This window comes from Aquila chrysaetos, chromosome 6 (genome assembly GCF_900496995.4).
Source record: "Aquila chrysaetos chrysaetos chromosome 6, bAquChr1.4, whole genome shotgun sequence".
NCBI lineage: Eukaryota > Metazoa > Chordata > Aves > Accipitriformes > Accipitridae > Aquila > Aquila chrysaetos.
In genome coordinates, this window is record NC_044009.1 from 31,224,494 (window position 1) to 31,250,412 (window position 25,919).

General features: G+C 36.8%; 1 protein-coding gene across 17 annotated transcripts in view; it reads right to left on the reverse strand.

The window, feature by feature from the left end:
* The window catches only part of MYO3B (myosin IIIB), a 213,629-nt gene that overhangs the window by 63,332 nt on the left and 124,378 nt on the right, over positions 1-25,919 (reverse strand). For 15 of the 17 annotated variants that reach the window (XR_003924029.1, XR_005932734.1, XR_003924030.1 and 12 more), the window contains 7 exons: positions 17,822-17,901; positions 14,697-14,717; positions 13,586-13,663; positions 11,548-11,753; positions 2,437-2,548; positions 1,339-1,501; positions 538-618 (listed from right to left, as the gene is read on the reverse strand). Coding sequence is in view for 13 of the 17 variants with exons in the window: in XM_030018870.1 (XP_029874730.1) it covers positions 538-618; positions 1,339-1,501; positions 2,437-2,548; positions 11,548-11,753; positions 13,586-13,663; positions 14,697-14,717; positions 17,822-17,901 (741 nt within the window). In the remaining 4 variants the exon portion in view is untranslated. Of the gene's footprint in view, positions 1-529; positions 619-1,338; positions 1,502-2,436; positions 2,549-11,547; positions 11,754-13,585; positions 13,664-14,696; positions 14,718-17,821; positions 17,902-25,919 lie in introns of those variants that run through there. The other 2 variants (XM_030018876.1, XM_030018881.1) reach the window with 2 other exon arrangements.

Here is a 25,919-nt window from a genome sequence, read left to right on the forward strand (position 1 = left end):
TACTAGAGACCTACACAGCCCTATGGGCCTGTTCTTCCAATAATCTCTTTAAAGTTTATTCAAATTCATATTGATATGGCTGCATAGGAGTCTGGCAGAGAGTCAAAAGATTGGCCAAAGCTGGCAAACCCAGCAAGCAGTCAAAACAAAAACCTGGCAACCTGCCAAGATCAGGGCTTGACACAGAGAAATGTATGTCCAGTGCCTCCCATCCATACTGTTAGTCAAATCAGTCCAGTGCTTCATATCAGCTCTACATATAGTTGAATCATACAGACTGTGCTCAGAAGAATCTTAAAGAATTAACTCAATAGCTTTTAATCAGTATGTTTTGCTTCCAGAGAAGTACTTAGAAGAAGCCCAAAGTGCCTGATACCTGTCACTGATGTCATTTGATACCGAAGAACAAATGATCAGAAGAAATGTTTTTGATAGTTTTTGTTTGGACTGTATGCATTTCTCTTGGCTATAAACACTGACACATGAAATTACCCACAGCAAAATAGGTGTTGGCAAATGAAATAATGTTTTAATTACCTGCTTGAATATGTATAGCGGCATCAGTTCTTCTGTTCCTTATTTCCTTGTACTTCCTGCGAGCTTCATATCCTCTCCAGGCTAAAAATACAAACCCATGTGCTGGAAATTACATTTATTTAAGGAAGTGCTACAGAGTCTACAGAGTCAGAGATGTGCTGAAACTTTCATCCCTCCTGCCATAACCACTCCAGCCCCCACCACCAATACCTCTTCCCCACCCACCCACATGTTGAACTCTGGGTTCGCAACTGTAGTATTCATATCCCCACAACTTCAAACACCACTTCACTTATCCAAATTTTAATTGTCACCATGTGCTCACTGATGTCCTAACCCAAAAGGCAAAGGTGCATGGTCATGTCAGCACAAGAACTCCCCTCCTCACTCAGCTCCCCAAATTCTTTATAAGGAAGCCTGCTGAATTACTGATAATCAGCCTCTCGGGCCCACCCCACAATGTATGTTATCTGGAATTCTGGTATGCATGGTGGGGGAGGGCATGCTACTGCATTTCATTTAAGTGTTGCATGCTAGCATAGACATACCTAACAACATTTTCATTTTGTGCACAGGCATCACATCCAAAATACTAAAATATTTAAATAAAGACATTACCAAATACTAATATGACACCTTAGAAGTAAATCAATAATATTTGCATCAATTAGCTGGAGAGAAAAGTACCTCCGGTTATTTTGATTTCATAATAAACTATTATGAATGAATAAATAATGTACATGCAATTTAACAGCCTGAAATGCAAAAACACTCAATGAAATAGGGAATGTGAACATTTACCTGACTGTATGGTAACAGCACTATTTTCTCTTTTCTCTTTGACTTTCTTGTACCTCCTTGCTCCAAGCCATCCCTTGATATAGGCTTGCATGACCACCACTCTCCCTATAACTTCTCGCAGGAACAAATTTAACTGCTCTATATGGTAATACTTTAGAAAAACCTGAAATGGAACAAACAAAAAAAAATCAGTATTACATGCAGGCAGCAACATAACCTCTTGTATTCTACCCTTTCATTAGTCTTATGTCAGCCTGTTTTAGGGCACCGTTGCTGAGAAAACTGATAAAATACTGGTTGCTGATATCATAGCAATCTTGTGCATCAAATATTTGCTCTCAGTGTGCTTGTGGAATTTCATTATTCCACTGACTATAATCACCCCATTGCAAAACCACATATTTACCCCCTTTACAAAGTAAATTGGCCAGGGGGTTATTTTCAGGTATCAACAATTTTGAAATATAGCCTTTCTTGACAGTGAGAAGATAAATCCTGGGTTGAATTTGTTTTTAAACTTAATATTGTCTAACAGCATACTGCTTTGGGGGGCAAATCCTGTGGGTGCTTACATACACTTTATCTGGGTCTTGAGCAGGAAAATTCTCCTTGTTTTTCCTTTGTGCACTGTAAACCAACTCAAGATACCGTATAACATCCTTTTTACAAAAGTCATCCACTCCACTTTAAACCATGAACAGAGGCTCTTGACAAAGCCAGAAGGATCTCACCTGAAACTCCACAAATTAATAATGTACTAACCAGGCTCACTGGATGGGCCAGTGTGTGAAGTTTCAGTCATGCTATGGTTAAGAGCAGGAGGAACTTCAGGGAGGCATTACCACAGTGGGGGCACTAGCAGATGTACTGCCCTTATCAAGGCAGCCCTGTGCGGAATGTGCTTTGGGGAGTTACCCAATGCACCCCTCCTCTTGCAGCACTAACTCAGCTAGCTTGGGAGGGCACCTTCATAACCTGGGAGGCTAACTGGAGCAAATTCCTTGCTCTTTTGTTCATTCATGCAGTACTTTTCAAACCGCTGTTAGGCATGTTTTGCTAAAAGGATAATATCCTTGAGAAAATGTTAGCACCCTCTACCTTGGTTTTCCCAAGAATCCAGTTGTCTAGTTTAGATTTCTCCAAAATGGCAAGACAGTTTTCTCTGCTACCAAGGGGAGTCTCGTGTGCCTTGAATGCAAGGCAGTAATACCTGCAAAACCAAATGACAAAGAAAGAATTGACTTGACAATCAATATGTACTTTCACTGCTCTTCTCTAGCTCAGAGCTGCATCTCTAGAACTCATAGGCCAAATTCTCCCTTATACTCAGTCTTCTTCATAAATCATGACACAGCTATCATGAATAGATATTTAAGCATATACATGACATAGGACAATAAGTGCTACCATAGTGGTGACAGGAATCTGCTGCATTTGAGAAATCCCCAGTCAGTGTAATCATCCATAAAGGTCTTTCACAAACCAGTGCAACTCAGGGAACACCCAAGGTTGCTTTGAATTTTTCAGGTGAACAAGTGAATGAAGGACAGGGAGAACAAGGAAAAGTGCTAGAAATCAGAGTAATGGAAAGGAAGGCAAAAATAAAACCTTTTGCATAACGTGTAAAATAAGTACACCATTTACAGAGCTGCATAACACACTTTGGCACAGTTACATCTCACTGCAAGTCTGCAATTTCTGTTGAATAAGCAGGTGCTCCCCTAGGTGTTCAATGGACCTTTACAGATTTCCGAGCAGAAGAAAAGTCAAATACTAGCACCAGAGAAAGACAAAAGCACCAAAAGTAAGTTATTCATGACCTGCTGCCTGTTTCTTATGAGACATGCCAAAAAAGGCATTTCAGAATATTTCAGTATTTTAGTTACTGGTATCAGTCATTTTTCACAAAGAATATAAATGGCCTTGACATTCTTTGGGAAGCATAAATCCACATAAGAAGTCCAAGGCTCTTGAGCTTGTAACAAGATCACTTCCATCAACGGAGCTCAGGGGAGCTTCCCATTTTCAGTATGCCTAATAGAAAGACTGAGGATTCTCCATTGGTGAAGATAAAGGCCAGCACTAGGAGGGTAGGCAGCACAATGATACAGTGATACTGACTGATCATTGAAGCTGAAAGGCTGCCATTGTGTGTGAAGAATAAAGATTGGTTTACAGTAAAAACAATGCTCATATCAATCTTAATTTACAGACAGCAAGATGTTCAGACTGCATGAGTACCCACTTGTGTTTCACACCTCCATATATGCATAATTAAAACAATTGTCACTGCTATTGTATTGGCAAGGATTTTATCAGTGCTGATGGTTAAACAGAACTAGCAGCTGTTTTAAAGAAAGAACAAGTGAATTACTCCTGATATGAATGTAATAATTTTCTTTACTTACAAGGATTTTTGTGGTTATGATTAAGTTTGTAAGTCATTAGGCATGATGTCTTTTTCCTGTTTCATTGGGATAAGCAATCAATTGGAATGATTATGATCAATTTTAGTGGCCTTTGGAGACGGCCCATACTAAACAATATTGACTTTTCTTTTGTCCACATTCCCTTGCAAAGAACAGCCCTTAACAATTATGTGAAATAACATTATTGTGCAAATAGATAATGAAAAAGGGATGCAAACATGTTTCAACTGAATTAAGAATGAATGGACCAATCCCTACCTGTAAAGCCACTATGCATTAATGAAGAATGGTTCTATAGTATTTAAGTAACTCTACTTGCAAAAAATTGTTAAGTAACAGCAAGAACACGTGCCAGTTAGTTTACAAATTTAAGGTTATTTTAGCACAAGTACATTGTCAGATGGTAGCAACTGCTACCTCAGCTCTCATTTATGAACCACCATGTGTTGTCTTGGTCTTTATTAAGTTATACTTCTACCAGTGCTACTCTATTTACATTGTGTTTGAGAGGAACCGGCAGGTTGAGCAAACCATTCTCTTAATTATTACCATGGGGAAGAGCCATCAGATGTTCTTTAAAACATAAAGAGAAGAATCCAACCAGTGAACCTCAAACACAGATTCCTCTGTAGCCACATAAAGGCAAGAAAATATCCCACCTCATACTGAAGAAAATATGGAGAAGCAATTAGAAAGAATGGAATAGCGCAAGACTTTTTTTTTTTTTTTTTTTTTTTTTTTAGCATCAGGAGAATATGATTTTCAAATATTAGCTCTAGTTATCTCTATATATTAGCTCCAGTTGTCACAAGAAAGAAAAAAGAACCAGTAAAATAGTCAATAAAGACCAAAGGGGAACAAAATTATGTCTAAAGGCAGAAGCACTGGCATCAGTCCTGGACCAGAGACTTAGATATTCACCAACCGGAGACATTGCCCACTCTGAATAATGATAGGAGATTATGTATTACTGAGTTATTTTTAACGCAGTGACTTTCTCAATAACATAATATTGCAAATTCTTTAGCCAAGTCTTTCAAAATACTGAGTCATGCCATTTAGTACATATGGAGAGACACAGTGCATTTTAAAAGAAAAAAAGTACGTTTCCTCCACCTTATTACTGAACGTAATGATGCCAGTTTTCACAAGACAAATGGTATTATAAATTGCACTAATAAAACTCTGATTTAAAATATACATATCACAAACAATTTGTGATAGCATGCAATTTCAACAGATACTTGACAGATACATCAGGGAAGTTGCACTAAGTAAATTACTGTTTGCTTCAAAAGCCAGTTCAGATAGCCGTGTTATTTACACATGTATGTAACTTAAGCAGTTCCTTTCCTTAGAAGGAAGGAAGGATTCAAGTGAGTATATTAGTTTTCTGGTTGTTCATACATCTTCTAAGGCATGTTGTAGTTGGGAGTTTTAAAACCACACAAGTTTTTAGATAGCACTGATGCAATAAAATAGTCAAGAGGGATCTCTTAATTTTTGAATCTTACTATCTTAGCAATGACATTCTAATTACTGAGAAGTTGACTTCTTATTTGTGACAAATACCTCACTAAAAAGTATTTTTGAGCTATGCAATTTACATGCCTGACTAAACCATTTTGTTTATGACAAACTTCAATATCTTTCAAATGTAGCACCCTCTCCATTAGCGCGCTCTCATGATCTAGAATGTAGTTGCTTTTGATACTCAAAAAAACCCCCCATAAATAAAGCAATGCCCATTTTTCTTACCTTAACAAATGTCTTTATAAATCTAAATTTATCTGTCTTCTAAGCAAGCAAGCTATTCAGAATGACAGTAACTTTACAAACTACGGGAATAACTTCAGTTTCTGTATGTAAACATATTGCCTCCCAGTATTTCATAAAAACTTCCTCTTAATGGTGTTTTTCCAAATGTTTTGATTGATCCAACCACTGCACAGAAAACTCCTGTAACTGCTTAAACACATTGGGATGTCGGATTTTCATCAGGTCTTCCTCTTCCGTTTCAGTTATGTCATCAAAAATAAGGCAGAAATTACTCTACTCATCAGAAATAAGGTCTAGCACTGAGAGACTGGCAATTTCCAGAACTGCTTTTAGAGTTTGCATTCTGCACAGTAAAAAAATCTCTAGATTAGAGTTCCAAAGCTCAGATCCATGCATTTTTTTTAAGCAAACACTTTGTTTTCCATCTGCTGCCTGTTTTCATGACTGAATCACATAACTACAGATGCACAAGTAGTTTGACTTGATGTGCTCAGGATAACTGCATGGCAGCACAGCATGTGCCACACTGGGTCATCCAATTATTTTACCCAATCTAAAATCTTTGTACAGCAATGGACCATATGGGATATTTTGGAGGAAGGTAAAACGTTTCACCTTAATGTATCTGGTAACAGTGTGCAAATATTGTACATGGTGAAATGGTAGAGAAAACGTCTGGGAATGCACACAAAACTTTGGGGTATATGCAACTACAACTGTTCATTTTGATTTATTGGCCTAATTTCACTTCTATCATACTTATGTAAATCTCCTGTACAGAGATCACAGTGACCTCTATTTATAACATTTCACCAAGAGAAGAAACCAGATAATTGCAGAAAAGCAGAGCGAGAAATCACATTTGTTTCCAGATGAGATGAAAATTTCACGACTCTACTTTTTTATTTCCGTATTTGCATTTGTTATTCCAGCAAAAAATGCAGTAGTCTGGAATACTTCAGTGCTCTTTTATGTTAAGCCAATGCTTTTATTTCTGTTTTTAAAAATAAAGTTTATGATCCTTCATGTGTTGTTTCATATTTGTGCAAAAATACGTTATTTTCTCAGGTTACACATCCTGCTTGAAAATCTCCTACACGTGACACATATTCATCTCCACGTTTCCTAAAAGTACTTGACTAATCACATTCTCACTAGCAGTAAGACTAAGTAAGAGAAAAGTAATTTCCCCTCAGAAGAACTAATTTTTCAGAGCTGATGAAACTCTGGAATTGCATATTTCTTAACCAGTGGTTCTTACACGGCACTACAAACTATCCTTTACAGACATGAATAATATTCCAGACAAAACATACCTTAAAATGGGATTAACTGTACTTAGTAGTCACTAGGCATAAACCAACATTTTTAAAAAGTTGAATTTATCCCCACATCAACAATTGCAAAGCTAGGACACGCAGAGTTAAAGTTAAATGTTAAAGACATCCAAGTATGCCAAGATATGGAAGACTTCAGAATGATGCTATGCATTAACTAGCTGGTTATGGCCAAGGTATTTTAGTGTTGGTGGTTTTAGATTAGATAAACTGATTGTAAACAAATGGTTCAATTTCTCTCCTCTCCTTAAAGGGTGAACTGTAGAACTGTTCAATAAATAGCATTTAAACAGCACCATTAACTACTATACCAGTGTCTCTTAGTAAAGTTCCCTTCACATTCCAGACTTAATGGCAGCATCATTTCTACACAATTAACTCAAAAAAGTAATGATTAACCCTTTTCTCTTTAAAATAAATCTTTGTACTAAAATATACTGGCCTGAGGTGGAGAATGGATAATGATATGTGAAAAGCATGAGGTGCAAGAGTGCAAAATCCCTTTCTAGCCAGACCCCCAGCAACAGTAGAGAGATTCTCAACATTCCAAAAGACGTTTGTTCCTTCTCATCCCTGGAGTTGGAAAGTTTAAAAAAAACCATGTTTTTCTTTAGTTAGCAATGAAAGAGCCATTAAATAACTTTCAAAAATTCCTAACTTGTATTGGTTGTATCTCACCTCTTTCAGAAACTTTCACATCTGAATTCATACAACTAACTGCATTTGACTCTGTATGGAGAGTATGAATGAAAAAATGTAAATGAAAAATGGAAAAACATCTAAGATACTCTTGAAATTCAGTAACAGATACCTAACACTTATGCTGTAAATCATCAGATAAACATATCTGATCACAGATCACAAAAATACTCTCAGAATGGCATAATTTGGTCCATTCTGCATATACAATTCATAAGCGGTTAGCAGACTTTTCACCCCTAGAGGTTTCCTATCTTCTCCACCTTGCAACTGTTTACCAGTGCTCTGTGAATGACAAGAGTCTAGAAAGTATATGTGGAAAGTACAGTAGTTTACCGTATTTAAAGTTTACAGGAACATTATACAGATCTGGCAAAATCTTAAAGCTACTGAAACAAATAACAAACATTTCCATGCATAATAGTAAAATAAAAATATGGGGGATGTTACAATTTTGTTTCCAGAAATCACTTGAGGACTTTCGTAGAGTGCAGACACTGTGTTAAAAGTAAGTTTGCATTAAAACCGTATCATTTTAAAAGCAAGCATTTCTTTTCTCTGTAGCAAACCTGTTGACTTCTAACTTAATTCAGTGCTTCCCTGATTTTGAATAATAAACAAGTCTATCACCACTGAATTTTGGGGGTTAGAAGAAAGCATGTACTGAGGTAACATGTTTTACAGGATTTTGCAATATTTGACCATTTTTTTTCCCTAGCTCCACTCAACACAGAATGTGACTCATTAAGGTCAATGAGGTTTTATATGGTCATGAGAAATGTAACAGTGACAGTTTGGAGACTCTGTGTACCAGGTGTACCAACAGTGACCTTATGCAAATTTGCACTGTGAGACTGAAAAAGCAGAACAAACCTCACTGGGATCACTGTTACAGTAATAGCACTGGTATTGCCACAAGTGTATGATCTCAGTAATATCATCTGGCTCCTGTGGAGGAGGTAGTACTTATATGAAAAGTGTATCCTGCATCCTAATGCAGTGCAAAGAACTTTACTGCAGAACATAAACAGGCAGAGAAGAATTAAAAAGACAATCCTTAAATGAAACTTGTACAAAACTTCTCAACACGTTCCCATGTGCTAATGAGGCACTTCAAGCATTTAGCACCATTAGACTCTCAAGTCCCTTATTTTTCAACCCATGGTACAGTATATGCCACATTACGTAAAAAGGTATATACAGCTGGGGGATATGTAGTGAGGACACACCTGCATACCACATCAAGTCATGTGAAGCTCCAGGGGCCTGGGGACTCAGATATAGCAAGGAGTGTCCCATCCAGTGGGACTTTCAGTGCAGGTCCCTGCTAGAAAGCACACCTCCCTTAGCTGCCGTGCAGTGCACGGTCACTATGTGGCCCCACAAGCCAGGCACACCTGGTTGCCTGATCAGGTTACTAACCTGTGTCTGAAACCTGGGATTCCAGCCTGGGAAAGCGTCTGTGCTGCTTCACAGCAAACATGAAAGACAGACACATGATGGCATGGAGTTTGAGACAAGGCCAACAGAGACAAAGTGCCTAAGACTTGAGAGGTGTACAGTGTTTACAGGGACTGCTGATTACATTTTCCTACTTTAAGAATATGTATACTTATATACATAAAACAGATGGTTGTATACTTGGCTGAAGAAACATTGTGTGAATGAGTTACAATTAAGTCCTCTCCTCACCATCTGTTTTTTAACCCAATAAACCACCTCCAGGTTTGCAACACTGAAATAATCTGTTCTACATGAAAACAGAAGACAGTAAAGAGTAACATTAGACAGAGCTTTATCTTTTGTTTACCTTCCACCTGATAAACCCTGAATGGTTCTGTTCCCTGCCTTTGATTGTTTTGTCCTCATATTTCCTGCTAAGAGTTTACAAAACAGCATTATTGAACAGGCAGATAAGAAGCACACCTATTTGTTTAATAACATCAAGGGAGAAAAAGTGCTGGCTCATCCATTTTGTTGTTCAGTTGCTCAAAAGGATCAAAATACCAATTAACTTGCTGGCTTAGAAAATCTTTGATATCCTCACATTTACTGACATTTTGAAACTCTTGTTCATACTTGCCTAATGTCTTTTTGATTATGAACAAAGAAGTGCCAATCTGTTTAGCATTTGACCTGTTTTCTCAAACATTTTTATGTATTCAGCTGCTTCCTAAAAACACTTGACTCGTCATGGCTGTAAGTTGAAGAAAAATGTTTCTTGTTCCATTGATAGGTTTATTAACCATTGTTTGGTTGTTTGTTTTCAAGAGCAAAACAGAATAGAATTTGTTTAAAAATGAAGCATGAACTGAACAAAGGAGCAAGAACATCTCCTCTTTTGCCCCCCATTTATATTCTGAACTCAAGAAGTCTTCTATGCTGTTGGGCAAATTGCTAAATCTCGCCCCACTTCCCTTGTCACATTGACTTTCTTTCCTGAAAGAATTACATCAAGTTGGACTAAAAACTTGGGGAGTATCTGACAAGATGTTAAACACAACTTGCCCTTATCTACAGGAATGAAAAGCTACAGTCAGCGCTGCTTTTATTACCATGACTTTTCAAGTTCAGTGTACTTTTGAATGAAAAGAACCTACTGATAAGAGGAGGCCTAATTTCCTCTCAATTTACACTAATTTCAGTGGAGTTAATCTTAGTTCACTTATGTGTAAATTGGATAGAAGTTAAGGTTAGTAACTCTGCCTTCAGCCTTTTAAGGATGTTGCAAAGATGTGTTAGTGATCACAAAAATTAATCTCTCTTAAACCTGCTTTAGAATGGTGTGACCTTACTAAGATTAGTCATGTATCACAAAAAAAAATTGGGGGAGATCATGTCTGAAAATTAAATTGCTTTGATGGACAAACAAACATGTTAGTTATCCTTCCTGGGATATATATCTCTAGTGTTTTCCTATTACATATTCATTTGGCATACCAATATCTTACAAATCAGAAAATTTCAGAATTTTTCAGAATGAATTAAGCTATGGTTCAACATCTCTCTACGCAAGGACCACAGATTTCCAAACCCAAATAACTGATTTACACACGCAAATTTACCCAATCTCTGGGTTTTAGAAAGGCCTGTGAAACTGTTTGTGTCTCCTCTTTCTCAAAAACATAATCAGCTCCTTCCCTCTAGCATCATATGTATGACTTGCTTTCAGTAGATTCATTAAGTCTATATTGTCTGGATGAGCAACCTTCAGTTCAGAAAACAGCACTAAATGCTTCATTTAGCCATTCACTACTTGTTCCTACTGTTGAGTAGTTGATTGCTTAACGGTACTGCTTCTGCTCCTGCTCCATTATTGAATTATCAATCCTACAGACTGGAAAACAGTAAATACTACACAAAAAAAAAATTTAAATCTAGAGGAAACCATAATGATCATATAAACATATTGTCATCATAAAGACAACAGCATTTCCTGAATGAAATTCATAACTTTTTGAGATTGAGAATAGTATTAAAATCAGTAATAGTAGCCATGACAAGGGTTTAAGTGAACAGAGATCTGGTTATAATTCATGGTATCTCCAAGAGAAATGACTATGAGGCTACAAAGCTATTATGAGGAATATTTCTAAATCTAAAGCTTTTACATCAGTTCATTCTTAAGCATGTGCACATTCTTCACACGATAGCTGAAGGTCACTGATGTTCCAAAGCCTTGTATTACCTGAGCATGACGCATAATTTCCACTTGTTGCCTCTGCTGAGTGAACCATGGGGACAGGCTTGCTACTGAATACTAAGTGCTCACTGCTGGTCTCACATTGACTTTTCTCCATTAGAGCTCAGATATCTCATGTAGTCTTTATCTCTGATAGTCACTGCTCTCATTAGAGAATCAGACCATGTACAGACCAATGTTTGTAGAACTTTCTGTACTTAAAAATAGAATATATTTTATTGAATGGAGTTTTAAAACAACAGCCATGTTATAGAAGCCTTACCTTTTCACAAACTCTTCAAAGAGGATGCGATGAGAATACCCTTTTTGACGTATTTTGACAGTTTCCAGAATTCCAGTGTATCGTAGCTGCAGTAGAACTCTCTCATGAGAAAACGTCAGTGCTTCTCGATCATCGTTAGGTTTAATGCAGCGGATAAAGTGAGGCTGTCCAACAACCATTTTCGATAAAAGATCCATGAGGGAATACTAATGAGGAAAATAAAAAAGATGCACACAAAACTGCAATCCAACTACTTAAGCAGGAGATATGTATTTGTAAACAGTATGTAATGCTTGATTATATTTTAATCTGTAATGTTAGCCTGCATTGACGTTTTAATAATTTTGAAGCTTTTGGCTAAAACCCAGAACCTATCAAAAGTTTTCAATTGTAAAAAAAAAATTATTATTCTAGTTCTTATTTCTTACTTCTTACACCTTTCTCTTTGTCTCTCCTTATACCACATTTCTGTTGTTGAAGAAGGCCCATACTAAAAAATATTAACTGAAAAATGTCCTAACTATAATTCTACTGTAGGCGCATTTGACAAATCAAATATCCCCAACAGAAGAACAAGCTTTACTGTGAAACAATCACAGAAAATCATGGGGAAAGTGTTGCAAAAAGTCATCAGTTCAGTCTTCTGCCCAAGGAGAACACTAGATGTATCTCTACTGTTTCAGGAACATCTCTGTTTAATCCATTTTTTGGAATCACTGAGGATATAGACTGCACAATCTGCCTGGACAAGCTACTGAAGTGCTACATATCATGACTATTCATAATGTTCTTAATATCTAACCAAAATCTTCCTGCTGAAACATAGGCCCATTACTTCTTTTCCTGTCCACTCTGGACAAGGAAAACAATTTATTCCATTGCATTTTACAGTAAAATGAAAAAGTGTGATCAGATCACATTATCTGCTTTTCTAATGATTCCTCTGAATACTGATACTTTTGCTCCATCCTCACCTCATTAATCCACTGTACGATAAGTATTTGTTGCAAATATACTCAATCTCAAAATCACATACAATTCCAAGCTGACTGCAGTCACTTTGCTGTAGGCTGCATCCATATTATGGTGTACTTTCACACTCACTCCCCTACTCCCCACCCCCGCTTTTTTTTTTTTTTACCGTTCCTACACAGCTGACATCTGCATAGTTCTTTGCAAGACCACTCTAAATCCACACTTGTATTACAAGTCTGAATGTGTGTCCTTGTACCCTCCACACTGGGGCAACATCTCGGTATACATCAGCTTCCTCTATGCCTTTCCTTACACTATCTTGCACGACAAAGAAAACAGGTATTCCTACACAGCATGAAGCTTTGACCCACACTGGCTAGCACAGCCCTGTGAACTTCCATTCTGCATGGTACAAGTGCAGCCTGAGGACCAGCTGCTCAAAACTTTTCCACTCTCCAATGACCACAAGAAAAAACACTAACCAACAGCCTTGGATCGGCATGTGGGTTTTCTGACTCCTAACCTTCCAGTTCTAATATTCTCAATGCCTTTTCCTTACCTGTTTGATTTAAACACACAAGCAGAATATACATTACCCCAGACAGGATTACTACAGATAAAATGGCAATTCATATGATTTCTAACAGTACTTCCAAAAGATGGATTGTTTTTACTTATTAGCACAAATGACAAATCTTAATCTTTAAAAGTAGGTATGCCTGAGCTTGTGAAAAAAATATGAAGGCTTTAGTAATGACAGCTACTTTATTTGCACAAAATCAGTTTTCTGTTCATAAAGAGGCCTGTTCTAGACCTCCAGCATTTTAGATGGAAGTAGTCTAGACTCTAGATTCTGTTATCAATGTACTCAGCAAAATTATAAAAGTACAAGTATGAGAAACAAAAAGAAAAGGAGCAAAAGAAAATTTATGAGTCTACAAAGGCCTCACAACAGAATAAAAAAATTCTCTTATTATTCTCTTTGATCTCACAATCCCACAAATATTTTAGATATATCTATTGTTCTTCACCAAAATGTTTGTTTACAATTTAACTTCTGTACCCTAAAATAGGAAGCCATAGTTTGCCGCTTCATGTTAGTTGTTTCCTCAGGGTGTCGCATAACCTCCATCGTGTCAACCTGGAAGACAAAACTCAGATGTTAGAGCTGTTCCAGAAACACTGCAGACCCACCCCACCTTGCCCATGAAAGCTGGCTTCAGTATTTGTTATGGTCATTCCTTCAGGTGTGAGTACTTCAGAGTACATTATCAGAGGTAGGAAGGCCAGCTTCTAACAGATGCAGGACACACACTGATTTCAGAGCGCTGTAAATGTTCCGAATGATTTCATACTTTTGTTATGATAGTATAACATTCAGCCAATGAAGCAGCTGTCGAGATGCAATACCTTATGAACTGATTTCTAAAAAGCATTCCTCTTATCACCACTGCAATGAACTCCATCAGGTCTTATTTCCTATATAAGAACAGTTACCATTTTTGTAATGACCAGGAAGTAAATTGAGCTGCCTCATTTTGCTCACGTATGGAAAAAATGTTGTCGGGTAACAAGCAGCAAACAAAGTAGGTAATCTCAGAATGTATAAGTCTTTTCCTTTTTACTGTTGTGGTTACTATTAATTACTTTAAATTGCCTTTTTGATGCCAAGAATTTCAGCAATCTTACTCTGCTGAACTGCCATAGCTTCAAATACTGCTTTTTCAGCATTTCAGAAGAGTTATTTTTAGAGAGTATACATGGACAGCAAACATATTGCTCCTTGTATATTTTAGTTATATTGTCAGTACAGCTGTTCTTATCGAAATGAAACCAGAATTTATGAATGAGTATAACCATGGTTACCAATCACAAGCAGATTGTGTTGCTGTATTACAGCTCAACAAAATTAAAGAAAATCAACTAGCATCCTGTTTGTATGGAGCATTAACAACATTTTAGCATTCACTTGCTTTGTGGCAGTTTACCATCTGCTCTGACCAGGTGGCATTTGTATAAACCAGATAATGCTGTTGTCAGCACCTGTGCTACACTTCCTGGACTTTGCTCCATACGATCATTTCCAACACTCACTGACTTAAGACCACTCTTCTGAACACTAAAAGTAATTGCTGAAAGATTACAGTTCTCAATAAAGTAACTGTGTCTCTTACCTTCAGGAGATATTTAGGAGACTGCATGCAAAATATAAAGGAAATGAAGCACTAAGTAGTAATAGATCAAGGAAATGGATTTTGTGTTGGAGAAGAAATCAAAAGAAAAATTGTGAAGACAAGATTCAGAATACAGATGGTGCAAAGGGAGACAGATTTCCATAAGCGTGACCATAAAAATTTCAGTTTGTTTTTGTAATCTGTAATGTTCTAGCCCAGAGTGGTGTATATGCAGTAGTACGCATCTCAAACTAACACATGGCGGGGGGAAATGCAGTTTGATTTCAGTTTTAAGGATGTTAACAGAAAACTTTGTAATACATCCCAGGAAAAATGCCTTATCACCACAGATAACATCAAACATCTTAGGAGGTCACCTGGCAAAGTAAACATCAATGATCTAATCAGAACAGCAGGCATGTCCATGGGGAAGGATATGGGAATGTTTCAAAACTATCTCGGCAAGACAACTGCTTTTTGAGAATTGATATCTAAATCTCTAGTGAAGGTCAGGTAGAAGACGAAAGCCATGCCTGTGAATATTGACAGTAAGTTCAGAATAACTGGTAACATTTAATGTTAAAAGACAAGCAATTTAATCATAAAGAACACCAAATAAAGAGCAAAAGCAAATAGTTTGAAGACTGTACTGAAACCCAAATGCCCATTAATTTGAGCTTCTAAATTGGATTCTTGTCTGTCTAGGAAAGCAGAGACTCTTAGTGATATTGTTGGAGGTTCAGCACTCATGATCTCTCAGTCATATCTGGAATATCTGCTGGCCAATAAAGGGTGAGCTTATGCTCTACCTTTTGGGCAGTAGGATACTGTAAGCATCTCTTTTTCACAGCTGCTTATTTTCACCAAACCTGTGGAATCTTACGATCTTTGAGACTGCCACTCTGTCAAATATAGTTTACTACAGCCTGCTGGGTTCAAAAGGGTTTTGTTTTGTTTTGGGTTTTTGGGGCGGGGAAGGGAGTGAACATACAGAAAGACAGATGGTCAGAAACACTCACAAAGGAGATGTAATACACTTTTTCTCAGAAAATCAGGGTAAAACCAGTATCATAAGATTCCTTTTTCTATGGATGGAGTTGTAAATTCAGATCTGTGCAATCTGTAAGGGCTAGGATCAATTTTCAAATATTTTTGACAAGAGACATTTGAAATTTCCATTAGAAAAATTCTGATAGACCCTGAGGCTAGGGACCTTTTCCTTTAAGACTTTTTAGAAGTTTTGTCTCTAGTTAATTTATAACATTGCGTGCCTATGAAGCCATGCAGTTTTATGGTAGGGGAATAATTGCATGTACAACAGGCAATAGGCTTTATCACAACTGGCTTGGTAGAAAGTGATAGAACATAATGTTATAATATAATCTTCTGTTTTAAATCACTAGCTACTCTTCTTAAACTAAAATGAAGAATATTTCAACTGTTAAGTCACATTTTTACATGACAGTAGGAGTGACGTACAATAAACATCTATACAATTATGACTGAAATGGAAAACAGCTTGACCTACAAAAGACAAAAATGTTCCATTACTAAAAAAAATTGCTTATAATAGTTTTGAAATAATATTAAAAGAATGATTTATGACATCATGTCACCTTATAAAGTCACTGGAAATTATTACTTTCACATATTGACCACACCTGCTGCTGGCATGGTATGAAATACTGTAAAACCAAAAAATACATTAAGCAAAAAAGCTCATAAATTAAACAATAAATGAAAATTTCCAAACTTTCAAACAAAATCATTAAGTTTGGATTTTTTCTAACAAATTGTAAAATAGTAATTTAAAATCTTTTTCCTTAAGTTGTTTTAATTAGAAGTTTTATGAAATTATAAGAAAGAATTTTTTTCAGCTAAAACCTATTTCAGTTAACATTTTCTGAACAGTGCTGCACTTATGCATGTCTTTTAGCTCCTTCTTTAAAAATTTGAAGGGTGAGGAAAGACCACTTAAACACTACTTAGTAACTGATCATGTTTATTAAAGCTCTGAGAGAGAACTGCTCTATTCCATTCCAGCTGTATCAATAAAATGCATGCTTAGAAAGCTTATGCTGAATATAACTGGATGTGGAAGACAACGTGTGCATAATACAAGAAAATTGGAAAGGCCATTATCTGTCCTTCAGCACCGAAAGTGTTTATACCAGAGAGAAAATAAATCTCTGAAATCCACATCTGTATTTGCAGGTATAGTGAAGGATATAGATGTCTGGGTGACACGAATTACTTTATCAACATTTGCTCATGAGCTCCTAATAACAAGAGAGAATGAAAAGAAATAGAAAACCTAGAACATAAAATTCTGTAGACTTTTGAATGTTACCACATTTGTTTTTAAAAATTATTATTGTTTGCTTTGGAGGCAAAAAAACCCCCAAAACAAACTACCAAACCCTTAACTAAGATAACTCCAACAGTACTACTGAGGAAGGAGGGAGGGGGGTGTATATGCTATCAGCTTGAGGCACAAGAGTTTTCCTCACAAATTAAGTGTACTCAGTTGGCAACACATCCTCTTAACTCCCATAAAATTACCCCATCCTTTTGCAATTATGCCACATACTTTTATGGCAAAATTCAGCAGCATTTAAATTCTACAGTTGTTCTTTATAAAGAATAGTGGTTTTGCCGAGTTGTTGTTTTCTGGTCATCTATCAGTCACAAATGTCCCCTGGTTTTTCATTTGCAACTTGAATAAAAAAGGAACAGATCATTTTTTTGATTTTACCTTTCATACTGTTAAATACACTACTCAAATTTCACCTAATTAAATCTCTTTCTAGGCCAAAATTGCCAGATGAAAACCTTGACCCCATTGAAATAAAGAGAAATATTGCTATCAATATCAATGTAACTGAGGTTTCACTCAGTTTAAAGACTAACCAGTAGTAAATTGACTCTTCACTGGATTCTACAATAGGGTCCTCACTAAAATTGGAAACAGTGCTCCCAGCTGAGGTGCATGTTTTCCAATATTAAGACAGACTCTCATTTGGTAAGAACCTCACTATATACCTACATCAGCTAAGCATTGTGTCCATGGTCTTGCTGTAATATTTTATGAACAATTGCTTGTCTTCAAAGGGAACACTACTAACCTTGATACGCCCAGCACTAAGCTGTGGAGGCAAAGACCTAGATGCTGCTGTCACTCTGGCTCTTGCTTGTGCCAAGTTACCTGTTCAAAAAGAAAGAAATACATACTGCAAAAACTGTTCAAGAAGCTTAGTAGGGAAAAATTTGTATGGTGGAAAATCAGTTTGTACAATAGTACTAAAAATAGCAGACACCACCACACTTTTTCCACACCCTGCTCATTACCAATTGTGCCTGCAGAGCATTCAGCACAGGCATGACAGAGTGCAGTGTTGATTTAAAAGGGAGGAAAAAGTCAGTGATAAGGTGGTATGTCACTGACCTTAGCTACTGAGCTGATGAAAACAACGACAGCACAAAGGCATACAGCTCAATCACTAGTAATCAATTTCTCTGTGACTCATTGAGAGATTTAAAAAAGACAGCAGAAACAATCTTGTTTCTATGAAATCATGTGGATCCTGAAGTGTTTAGACAGCATCTTAAGCTCACAAACTAATGAAAGAGATGAGAAAATGATAAGACGGTATCTTTTTTTGACCTTTTGACATATAGGCCTGCTTAATCCTCAATCTTATTGTCCCTTGGGGTTTTTAAAGACTGACTCAATTCCTCAGGAAAAACATATTGTGGTGTCAATTGAAAGACGAGTGCCTTTTTTTCAATGTACAGTATGACGTGTCTTAAACTTTTTCCTCTGTACTCGTAGAAAGCCAAAGTCATCACAAAATAGCTTTTCCAAATAAAGGCTCAGAGAAGAGAGAGGAAGTGATACAGGACTGTGCATATGCAAGACACTCTGTATATTTCAAAGTTTTAGCAAGTCTAGCACAAGATGTCCAAATGTTTTCTCTGGCTATATCTTCAGAGGCTAAACTGTGATTAATAGCATTGAAAGAACCCTTTGAAGCAGGATTGGTGACATCAAAGCCCTAATCCATGGGTGGCAGGATTTTTATAATGAGTGGGAAGCATTTTAACACATTTCAAAGGATTTACAGCATGAATAAACAATAGGCCTCTGCAGATGTACCACACACCTTTCAGAACCAGAACACATAAATAAGTGTCCATTTTAATTTAAATGTAAATAAAGTGTTAACACTTCTTTCAGATGCTAAGTGCCTTGTTTGCATCAACTCCAGTGTTTAGCTGTTTGCTTTACAGAAAGCCGGTAACTCTAAACAGTCTTCAGAGTTTTGCTAAACTAAATATTACATAACTGGTAAGGAGGCAGGATGGGAAAAACAAAAACCAAGGACACTTAATCGCTGGTAATTATTCCATAAGGGAGCAGAGCAAACCCAATGTCCACATAACACTCAAAGGAACTTTTGTTCTTACTTTCCTCCGAACAAGAAAAATACCAATCTCCTGAAAACAATCTGTGGGCTGGCACTCAAACACAGCAATGATGTTCTTTGGAGCAGTTCAAATATTCTGTATTAATTTAAAAAAGTATTTCTCTTTTAAGCTGCTGGCATTGGGATTGACACAATGCTGCATAACTGGCACGTCATTTCCAGCTCTAACAGTGTATGTTACCTGACAGTCTAAAATCACAGTGCAGAACACAAGGTATGTCCACATTTTTTGGAAACTGCTTTAGGCTATACTGTGTAGGTCAATGAGAACTGCAACTCTGTTTTGAAAATCTTGTATATCTATACACACACATGGTACATACATGTATCTCTCTAAGGTTAAAATGAGGACTTTAATGAGCAACTAGTTAGTGAATTTATTTTTCTCTTAGCTGTAATTTTGATATTTTTGTATGTTAGAAACTACTCTTTTGTGCCTTTTTTTGGCTAAAGTAGACAACCTGGAAAGGGTGTTTTTGGCTAGGCTTCAGATTAGCAAGTCTAAAGCTTGAAAGCCTTGCACTGGGGAACCGATAATGCAACATGGGTTAAAAGAGGGGAGTTGGGAAAAGAAACAAATTTGAATCAGATTGTTTAAAATGGCTAAAATTTTGTTGCATTTTATAACAAGTTACAAAACTCGAAACAACCAAATAAAATTTCGAATAAGATAGCTGCTGAAGGTTCACCACACTCGCTGCTGGCATTAGGTTTCTAGGGTTCATGATTAATATCCCTGAGCTCTCCCTTAGCTCCTCATGCAAAACTAAAACTAAACTTAACATTTCTGATCTGGCAAACCAAGCAAATAAATAAACAAACCTTTTTATTAATAAAAAATCTTTAATGACTTCACAAACCTCCCAAAACCCCAAACTGGTCAGTTCCTACTTAAAAAAAGAAAAGCTTTACATATTGTGATTTTGTTCATTAGTTACTTCCTTCTAGGAATGGATTCTTATCAGTGCTTATTTCATGTGTCCAGTGAATTCCTATGTAATTACTAACTACTGAATAGTAGCATCAGATGAAATCCATAGAAAAAGTGTTATTAGGATTTTCTTTTCCAGATCAAACACAAAATGATGTTTCAATAAAAGTTTGTGTCATCTCAAGTAGTTCATGTTCAGGAAAATAACTACCTATCTTTAACATGTCTAAGCCATTAAAACTAATAAACAGAACAAATGTCATTTGAAAATTAGTCTACATAGTAAGAAATGTTTTACCCAGAGTTAGCATGGTGTTTATAGTCAGTAAACATTTGGTACCTGTCCTTGCATTCAATTTTCATGTACAAGGTCATTTATTATTTTACACACCAAAAATAATTAAATGTTATTCCACTTTGTGAAGAACATCAATATTTGAAGAACAAATGTTTTTAGATAATAACATAGCCAGTTGAAACTGCCATGGGTTCCCTGAAAGGTTAAACCGGTTAAAGGTTAAAAGATTGCACTGTGCCTTTCAGAAGTCTAGCTTCACACCTATTATATGGTCAACACTTTAGAGAAAATACAAGTGACATCCATGTAGTCTTAAATAAAATACTACCTATATTAAATCCAACTCCATAAAATGGACCAATTAAGCGATTTAAAACCCTCTCCAAATTTTCTTAGGTTTTTTTTGGAAAAGGCATTCATGAGGGAGGGGAGAGAATCTAATGGTTAAAATTAGGATTAATCTTTTAAACATGTACATGTTTAATTCTATTCACATGCATTTCCTTTTCAGTTCAACGGCACTGCTCACCTGAAAAATTAAGGCTCCTACCTACCTACGTGTCTGCTGGATCAGAGGCTAAGGTCTTCGGGATTCATTTGTGTCAGTGGGGGAGTCAGTCAGCCCCAGTGTTTCTCTTTTTTCCCCTCTGTTCAATAACGTTAGGAATATCATTAATGCTTTGAGAAGTTTCAGTCATTAAAGTTTGTGAAATGCTCTGAGAGCTTCCAACAGAAAGAGAAGTAGCAGCACAAAACCCTATGCACTCACTGGCTAAGCTCACTGTGCCAATGCCCAGCAAAACTCCTTTTGTCTTGAAGCTGTATAGATCTCACATCTCTACAAACATATTCTTCACTGATACCTCATTTCAGCTAGGTGAGAAAGACCATACTGTCAAAGTACTGTATCTCTTCTATTATGCAAAGCCAAGCAGGAGAGGTTTTGAAAGTATTTACACAGCACAGAAAGAAGGAATGGGTTTTCTTTTTTCAGGTTGGACTTTGGAAGTGCTCTCTAGATCTCAGAAAGAGCTAGTCAGCATTCCTGGCTTCCCACTTGCATCCCTGGCACTTACTCACTGTGTGATCTGGCCGAATTAATGATTTGTCCAGCCGTTGACTTTCCATACTAATTAGGAGAAGTACACTCTCTGGCTGGATGTTCTGATGTTACTTAGGGTTTGTCAGTGCTTCATTATTTTTAGGTGATGGGTTCTGTAAGTAGCATCAAGCAAATATTAGTAGTATTAGCACTGTATTTATAACCTCATTTTGGTTATCTCTGCAATAGATCACTCCTCCCAAAGTAAGAGCATGCCAGGTAAGAATTCCATTAAGCTTTGATATAACGTTTAGTTTGTGAAGTGCAAATGACTTACAGAGAAAGAGCCTAATGACAAAGTCACCTTACTGTACAAGCTGTACCAGGGATATTACTATTATAGAGAGGGCACAGTACAAGCTCTTTCCTTATCCTCATATATTTTATTAATTTCTTTCATGCTTCTGGTTCAGATAAAGAGGGGTTACTTGAAACACCATGTAGATACAGTATAATATGGTCAGAAATGCTACAATGCATTCATATTTCATTGACACTATTTCTAATCACAGCTAAGCACTTGCACTCCAGAAGAGGTACAGAGTCAGACAATGTCTTTGACATACACAGATTCTTCTCTGTCTTTCCTTTCAGTACATTTTATCTAGCCTAAGGAAGTTGACTGCTTATCTCCATAATGCATTTTCATCTTCTGCTACTGTAAAACTAAGCTTTTCTTAGCTCAACTATAAATGAATACATGTACTTTTTTATTGGGTACTAATTTTAATCTGGTCACTGACTATCAAAACTCTATTCTTTTGAGTCACTGAAGTAATTTAAGCTGATCTTGTGCAATAAAAAGCTAAGAATCCAATTTTCTCATATACTACACATTTTACACAAGAATATATTTATAAAAATAGTCTGTAGAATACAGCTATCAATACAGACACACTTCCACTGCTGCTTATTCTGAAAAGAGAATCACTTTACTTCCTATTCAGAGTAAGTAAATAAAAACTGAGAAATAGTATTTCCAAAATCAGATTCATGCTACAAAACAGAATCTGATAACCATGAAAACTTAGTAATAGTGTTGCCCACCTGGGAATAACCTAATTATGAGTAATTGCTTCAGAAGCAAAAAAGATGCATTTTTTGGCCCAGATTATTTGAAATGGAAAATCCATGCCATAGTGAACTGACAAATTCTAATCCTGATTCTCAATTAGACTAAAGGTTTCTTTAGTCTTACTAGCATGAAGCAGACACAGATCATATTTACATATACTTAGAAGCTTTACACTGCTAGACTGGGATTGGAGAACCTGAGTGTAAATTCAGTGCTGCTATGCTTTCTACCGCACACATCGCAGGCACTTCAGTGGCCACTTCCCACGTTAGTAAGGCACGCACTAGCAAACACATAGTGTGATGTCTACAGCAACAAATGAAACTTTGCTTGCAATCATCACATCTATGTTTAAATATTGTTTTAACACAGTAGGTTAGTAGACTTTTTAGAATGCAAGGGAAGACAGACACTGACAGCAGCTGAGATGAAATGAAGGTCAAACTGCCTACTATATTCCAAGGTATGTAAATGTATGATCTCAGTAAGAAAGGTCTTAACTTTTACCCTTACCTAGTAAAGAACAGATTATGGTACATAATTAGTTAGTGGCACTGCCCAAGGTATTTTTAAAACACAACCTTGAATATTAATGGCTACTTTAAGCAACATGCCCAATTTTCCAGCTAAATTGAATCAGACATATGTAGCCATCTACTCGATTGGGAGTGTGTTCACTGAAATGCAGACATTTCCTGAAAATATTACAGGCACATATGTGATCATAGGATACATAAGCAAACCTTATGTGATTCTCAGAACATCATAGTCCCAAACCTACAGACAACAGGCAAAGCACATATGCCTTAGCCTGATCATATGATAGACAGGTTCCCAAGAACAGGACAATGGAGGGTCACACAGCTCTGGAAAAGAGGGTGGCAGAAGGGGGAGTGAATTGCCTGCTGGACAAACTCTTTTATCTGGCCACAGCCAGGTGGGCATAGGTTGGGCACCTCTGTCCAAACACAGGACTAATGATAGGAGTGGTACACTAAGTACAGCTGAGAGCTAACTGAAGCTGAATCTAGACAAAATCGGAAAAAAGGAAAAATTGTTTGGAAAAAGCAATTAGAAGTTATAGTGTAAACAATGCTGGAGTTTTCTGCTGCTTGATGCCCAGCATTTTCTTTAGTCAGGTTTGTAGCCTGCCTAGCTGGAGACCTGACTAACTGGCCAGAGACTGACTGGCAGGCTGGCCACAGCCTGATCTGGTCAGTCTCCCAGCTGCTGGATTACAGAACAAAGTGGCTCAGCTTTTTATGATTTATACATTGTCAGAAGACATTGGCCATTTCTTTCAGATATGGTCCTCAGCAACTTCCGTTCACGTCTTTGGTAGCGTACGATTTGATGCTGTTGTGTATAATCAACTCAGGACAACAAACCTTGAAATCTCTGGGGAACAGCAGACAGTAACAGAACACTGCAGTCTGTGTCGTCAACAAAGCACCTCACCATCAACATGAGGTTTTCTGTTGTCCCAGTAGATTGCCCTGGTTCCTGTACCACACCTGTAACTGAGATTAGAAGAAAACTACAGAGGTGTATTTTTTGTGAAGACTTCATTGTTGTGGAATTCTCCATTAATTTTCAGCATTAGCCAAAACCCCCTTATTCTAATTACCTCAATTCAGGACACATAACAAGTTTACTTCTTCCAGAGGTATGTGAAAGAATACTTCTAAAAACATAATCAGGTTGAAAATATGGTTACCACACATGCTGATTCATCTCTGGTCTCCCCTCATTGTTCTATGTAATTGACAACCTTTCTATTGCATGTTATGTAACATTCCCCCTGCCCCCAAAATCATATGTGCTTTATCTAGAAAAGTAAAAGTTTGATTATGAAGAACATAGTAGTTATCTCAGTATTTTGTCTATTCTCCCTCACCAACAAGAACCAACAGCAGGCATTCTGGTAGGTCACACCTCAGCATCTTGTCTCTGACGACCTAAGGACCGTCCTCAAACACTAAGCTTCACAGTACTCAGTTTAACCTCAGGCAAAAATAATTTTCTACAAGAACAGTGAATAAACAGGAAATCCAGAAGTAAAGAACTGTGATTTCCAGCCCTCTGTTTCTATTTCCAGAGTATGTTCCCCCTCCATACAATGTACAGTATATATTCCATCACTTAGGACCTGCTGCTGAAGCTGCTCCATACATACACAGTCTGATCAAAATCCCACTAAAGCCAGTGAAGATTCCCAGTGAATTCAGTGGTAAAAATTCAGGTATAAAGATGTCACTGAAGGCACATGGAATAAAATGGAGGAACATTTTCTCTGACCTCACTATGACTATCAGTCTTCTCAGTGGTTAAGACCCTAAGCTAGACAGGATAAAAACGGCATCAAAACCAGGTTTTGATACTTCAAGAGAAAAGCTGTCTTTTAAAAGTCTTAATTTAGGATGAAACATGGCAACAGAACTTTATCAGAGTCCCAGGCCTCCCCATTTTTTAAATCTAGGCATTAATGATGTTGACTACTAATTTAATCAAGTCTCAAAGGCTTCTCAACTGAATGTTTGCTCCTCTGGCTCTCAGCACTTCCATATATTATCACAGACAGCATAAAATCAGTTATTTTTGTGACAATTCAAAACATTATTCTCATTTATATTGTATCTCCACACTTAATGAAACAAATACCCATTCATACAAACACCCACAAACACATTTTCTGTCTTTGACACACACTGTGACCTGCTGTCCAGGCAGTTCAGTTATAAGCTCTCCTAAAACAAGCCAAGTCAGGTTGGAATACGTAAGAAATAGTCAAACAATAAGAGAAAAGATAATGCTGGTTTAGTAAAGTACTGACCTTTACAGTTTGTTGTAGGGTGAAGGAATAAAGAAAATGGATAAAAGTACAAAATCATAGTAAGACAGCACACTTGGAGTACAAAATACTCTGAAACAAATATACAAAATCCAGCACAGACTCATAGGTTTGTTTTCCACTGATACATTAACCCCTATTTCAATTATTTTGAAAGAGTGGGAAATATAAACACATTCTTTGTAAAGGACACACCAAAAAACATTATGGATATTCAAACCAGCAAGGTTATCTGAATATTCAACAAATTTATCTCCTCTACAAACTCACTAGCAAATTAAAAAATAATTGCTCTTCTAGGATTTAATCTTGAGAGCTACTGAATGCTTCCAATAACGTACCAAGCATCTTTGACACAGTTTGACCTTACAGCACATAGTGCCTGTAGAAACTGCCTAGTAAACTACTCATTAAAACAACTACTGTATAATGTTCTCTGAATATTTCTCTTTAAATTCTGTATATGCTGCACAGTGAGA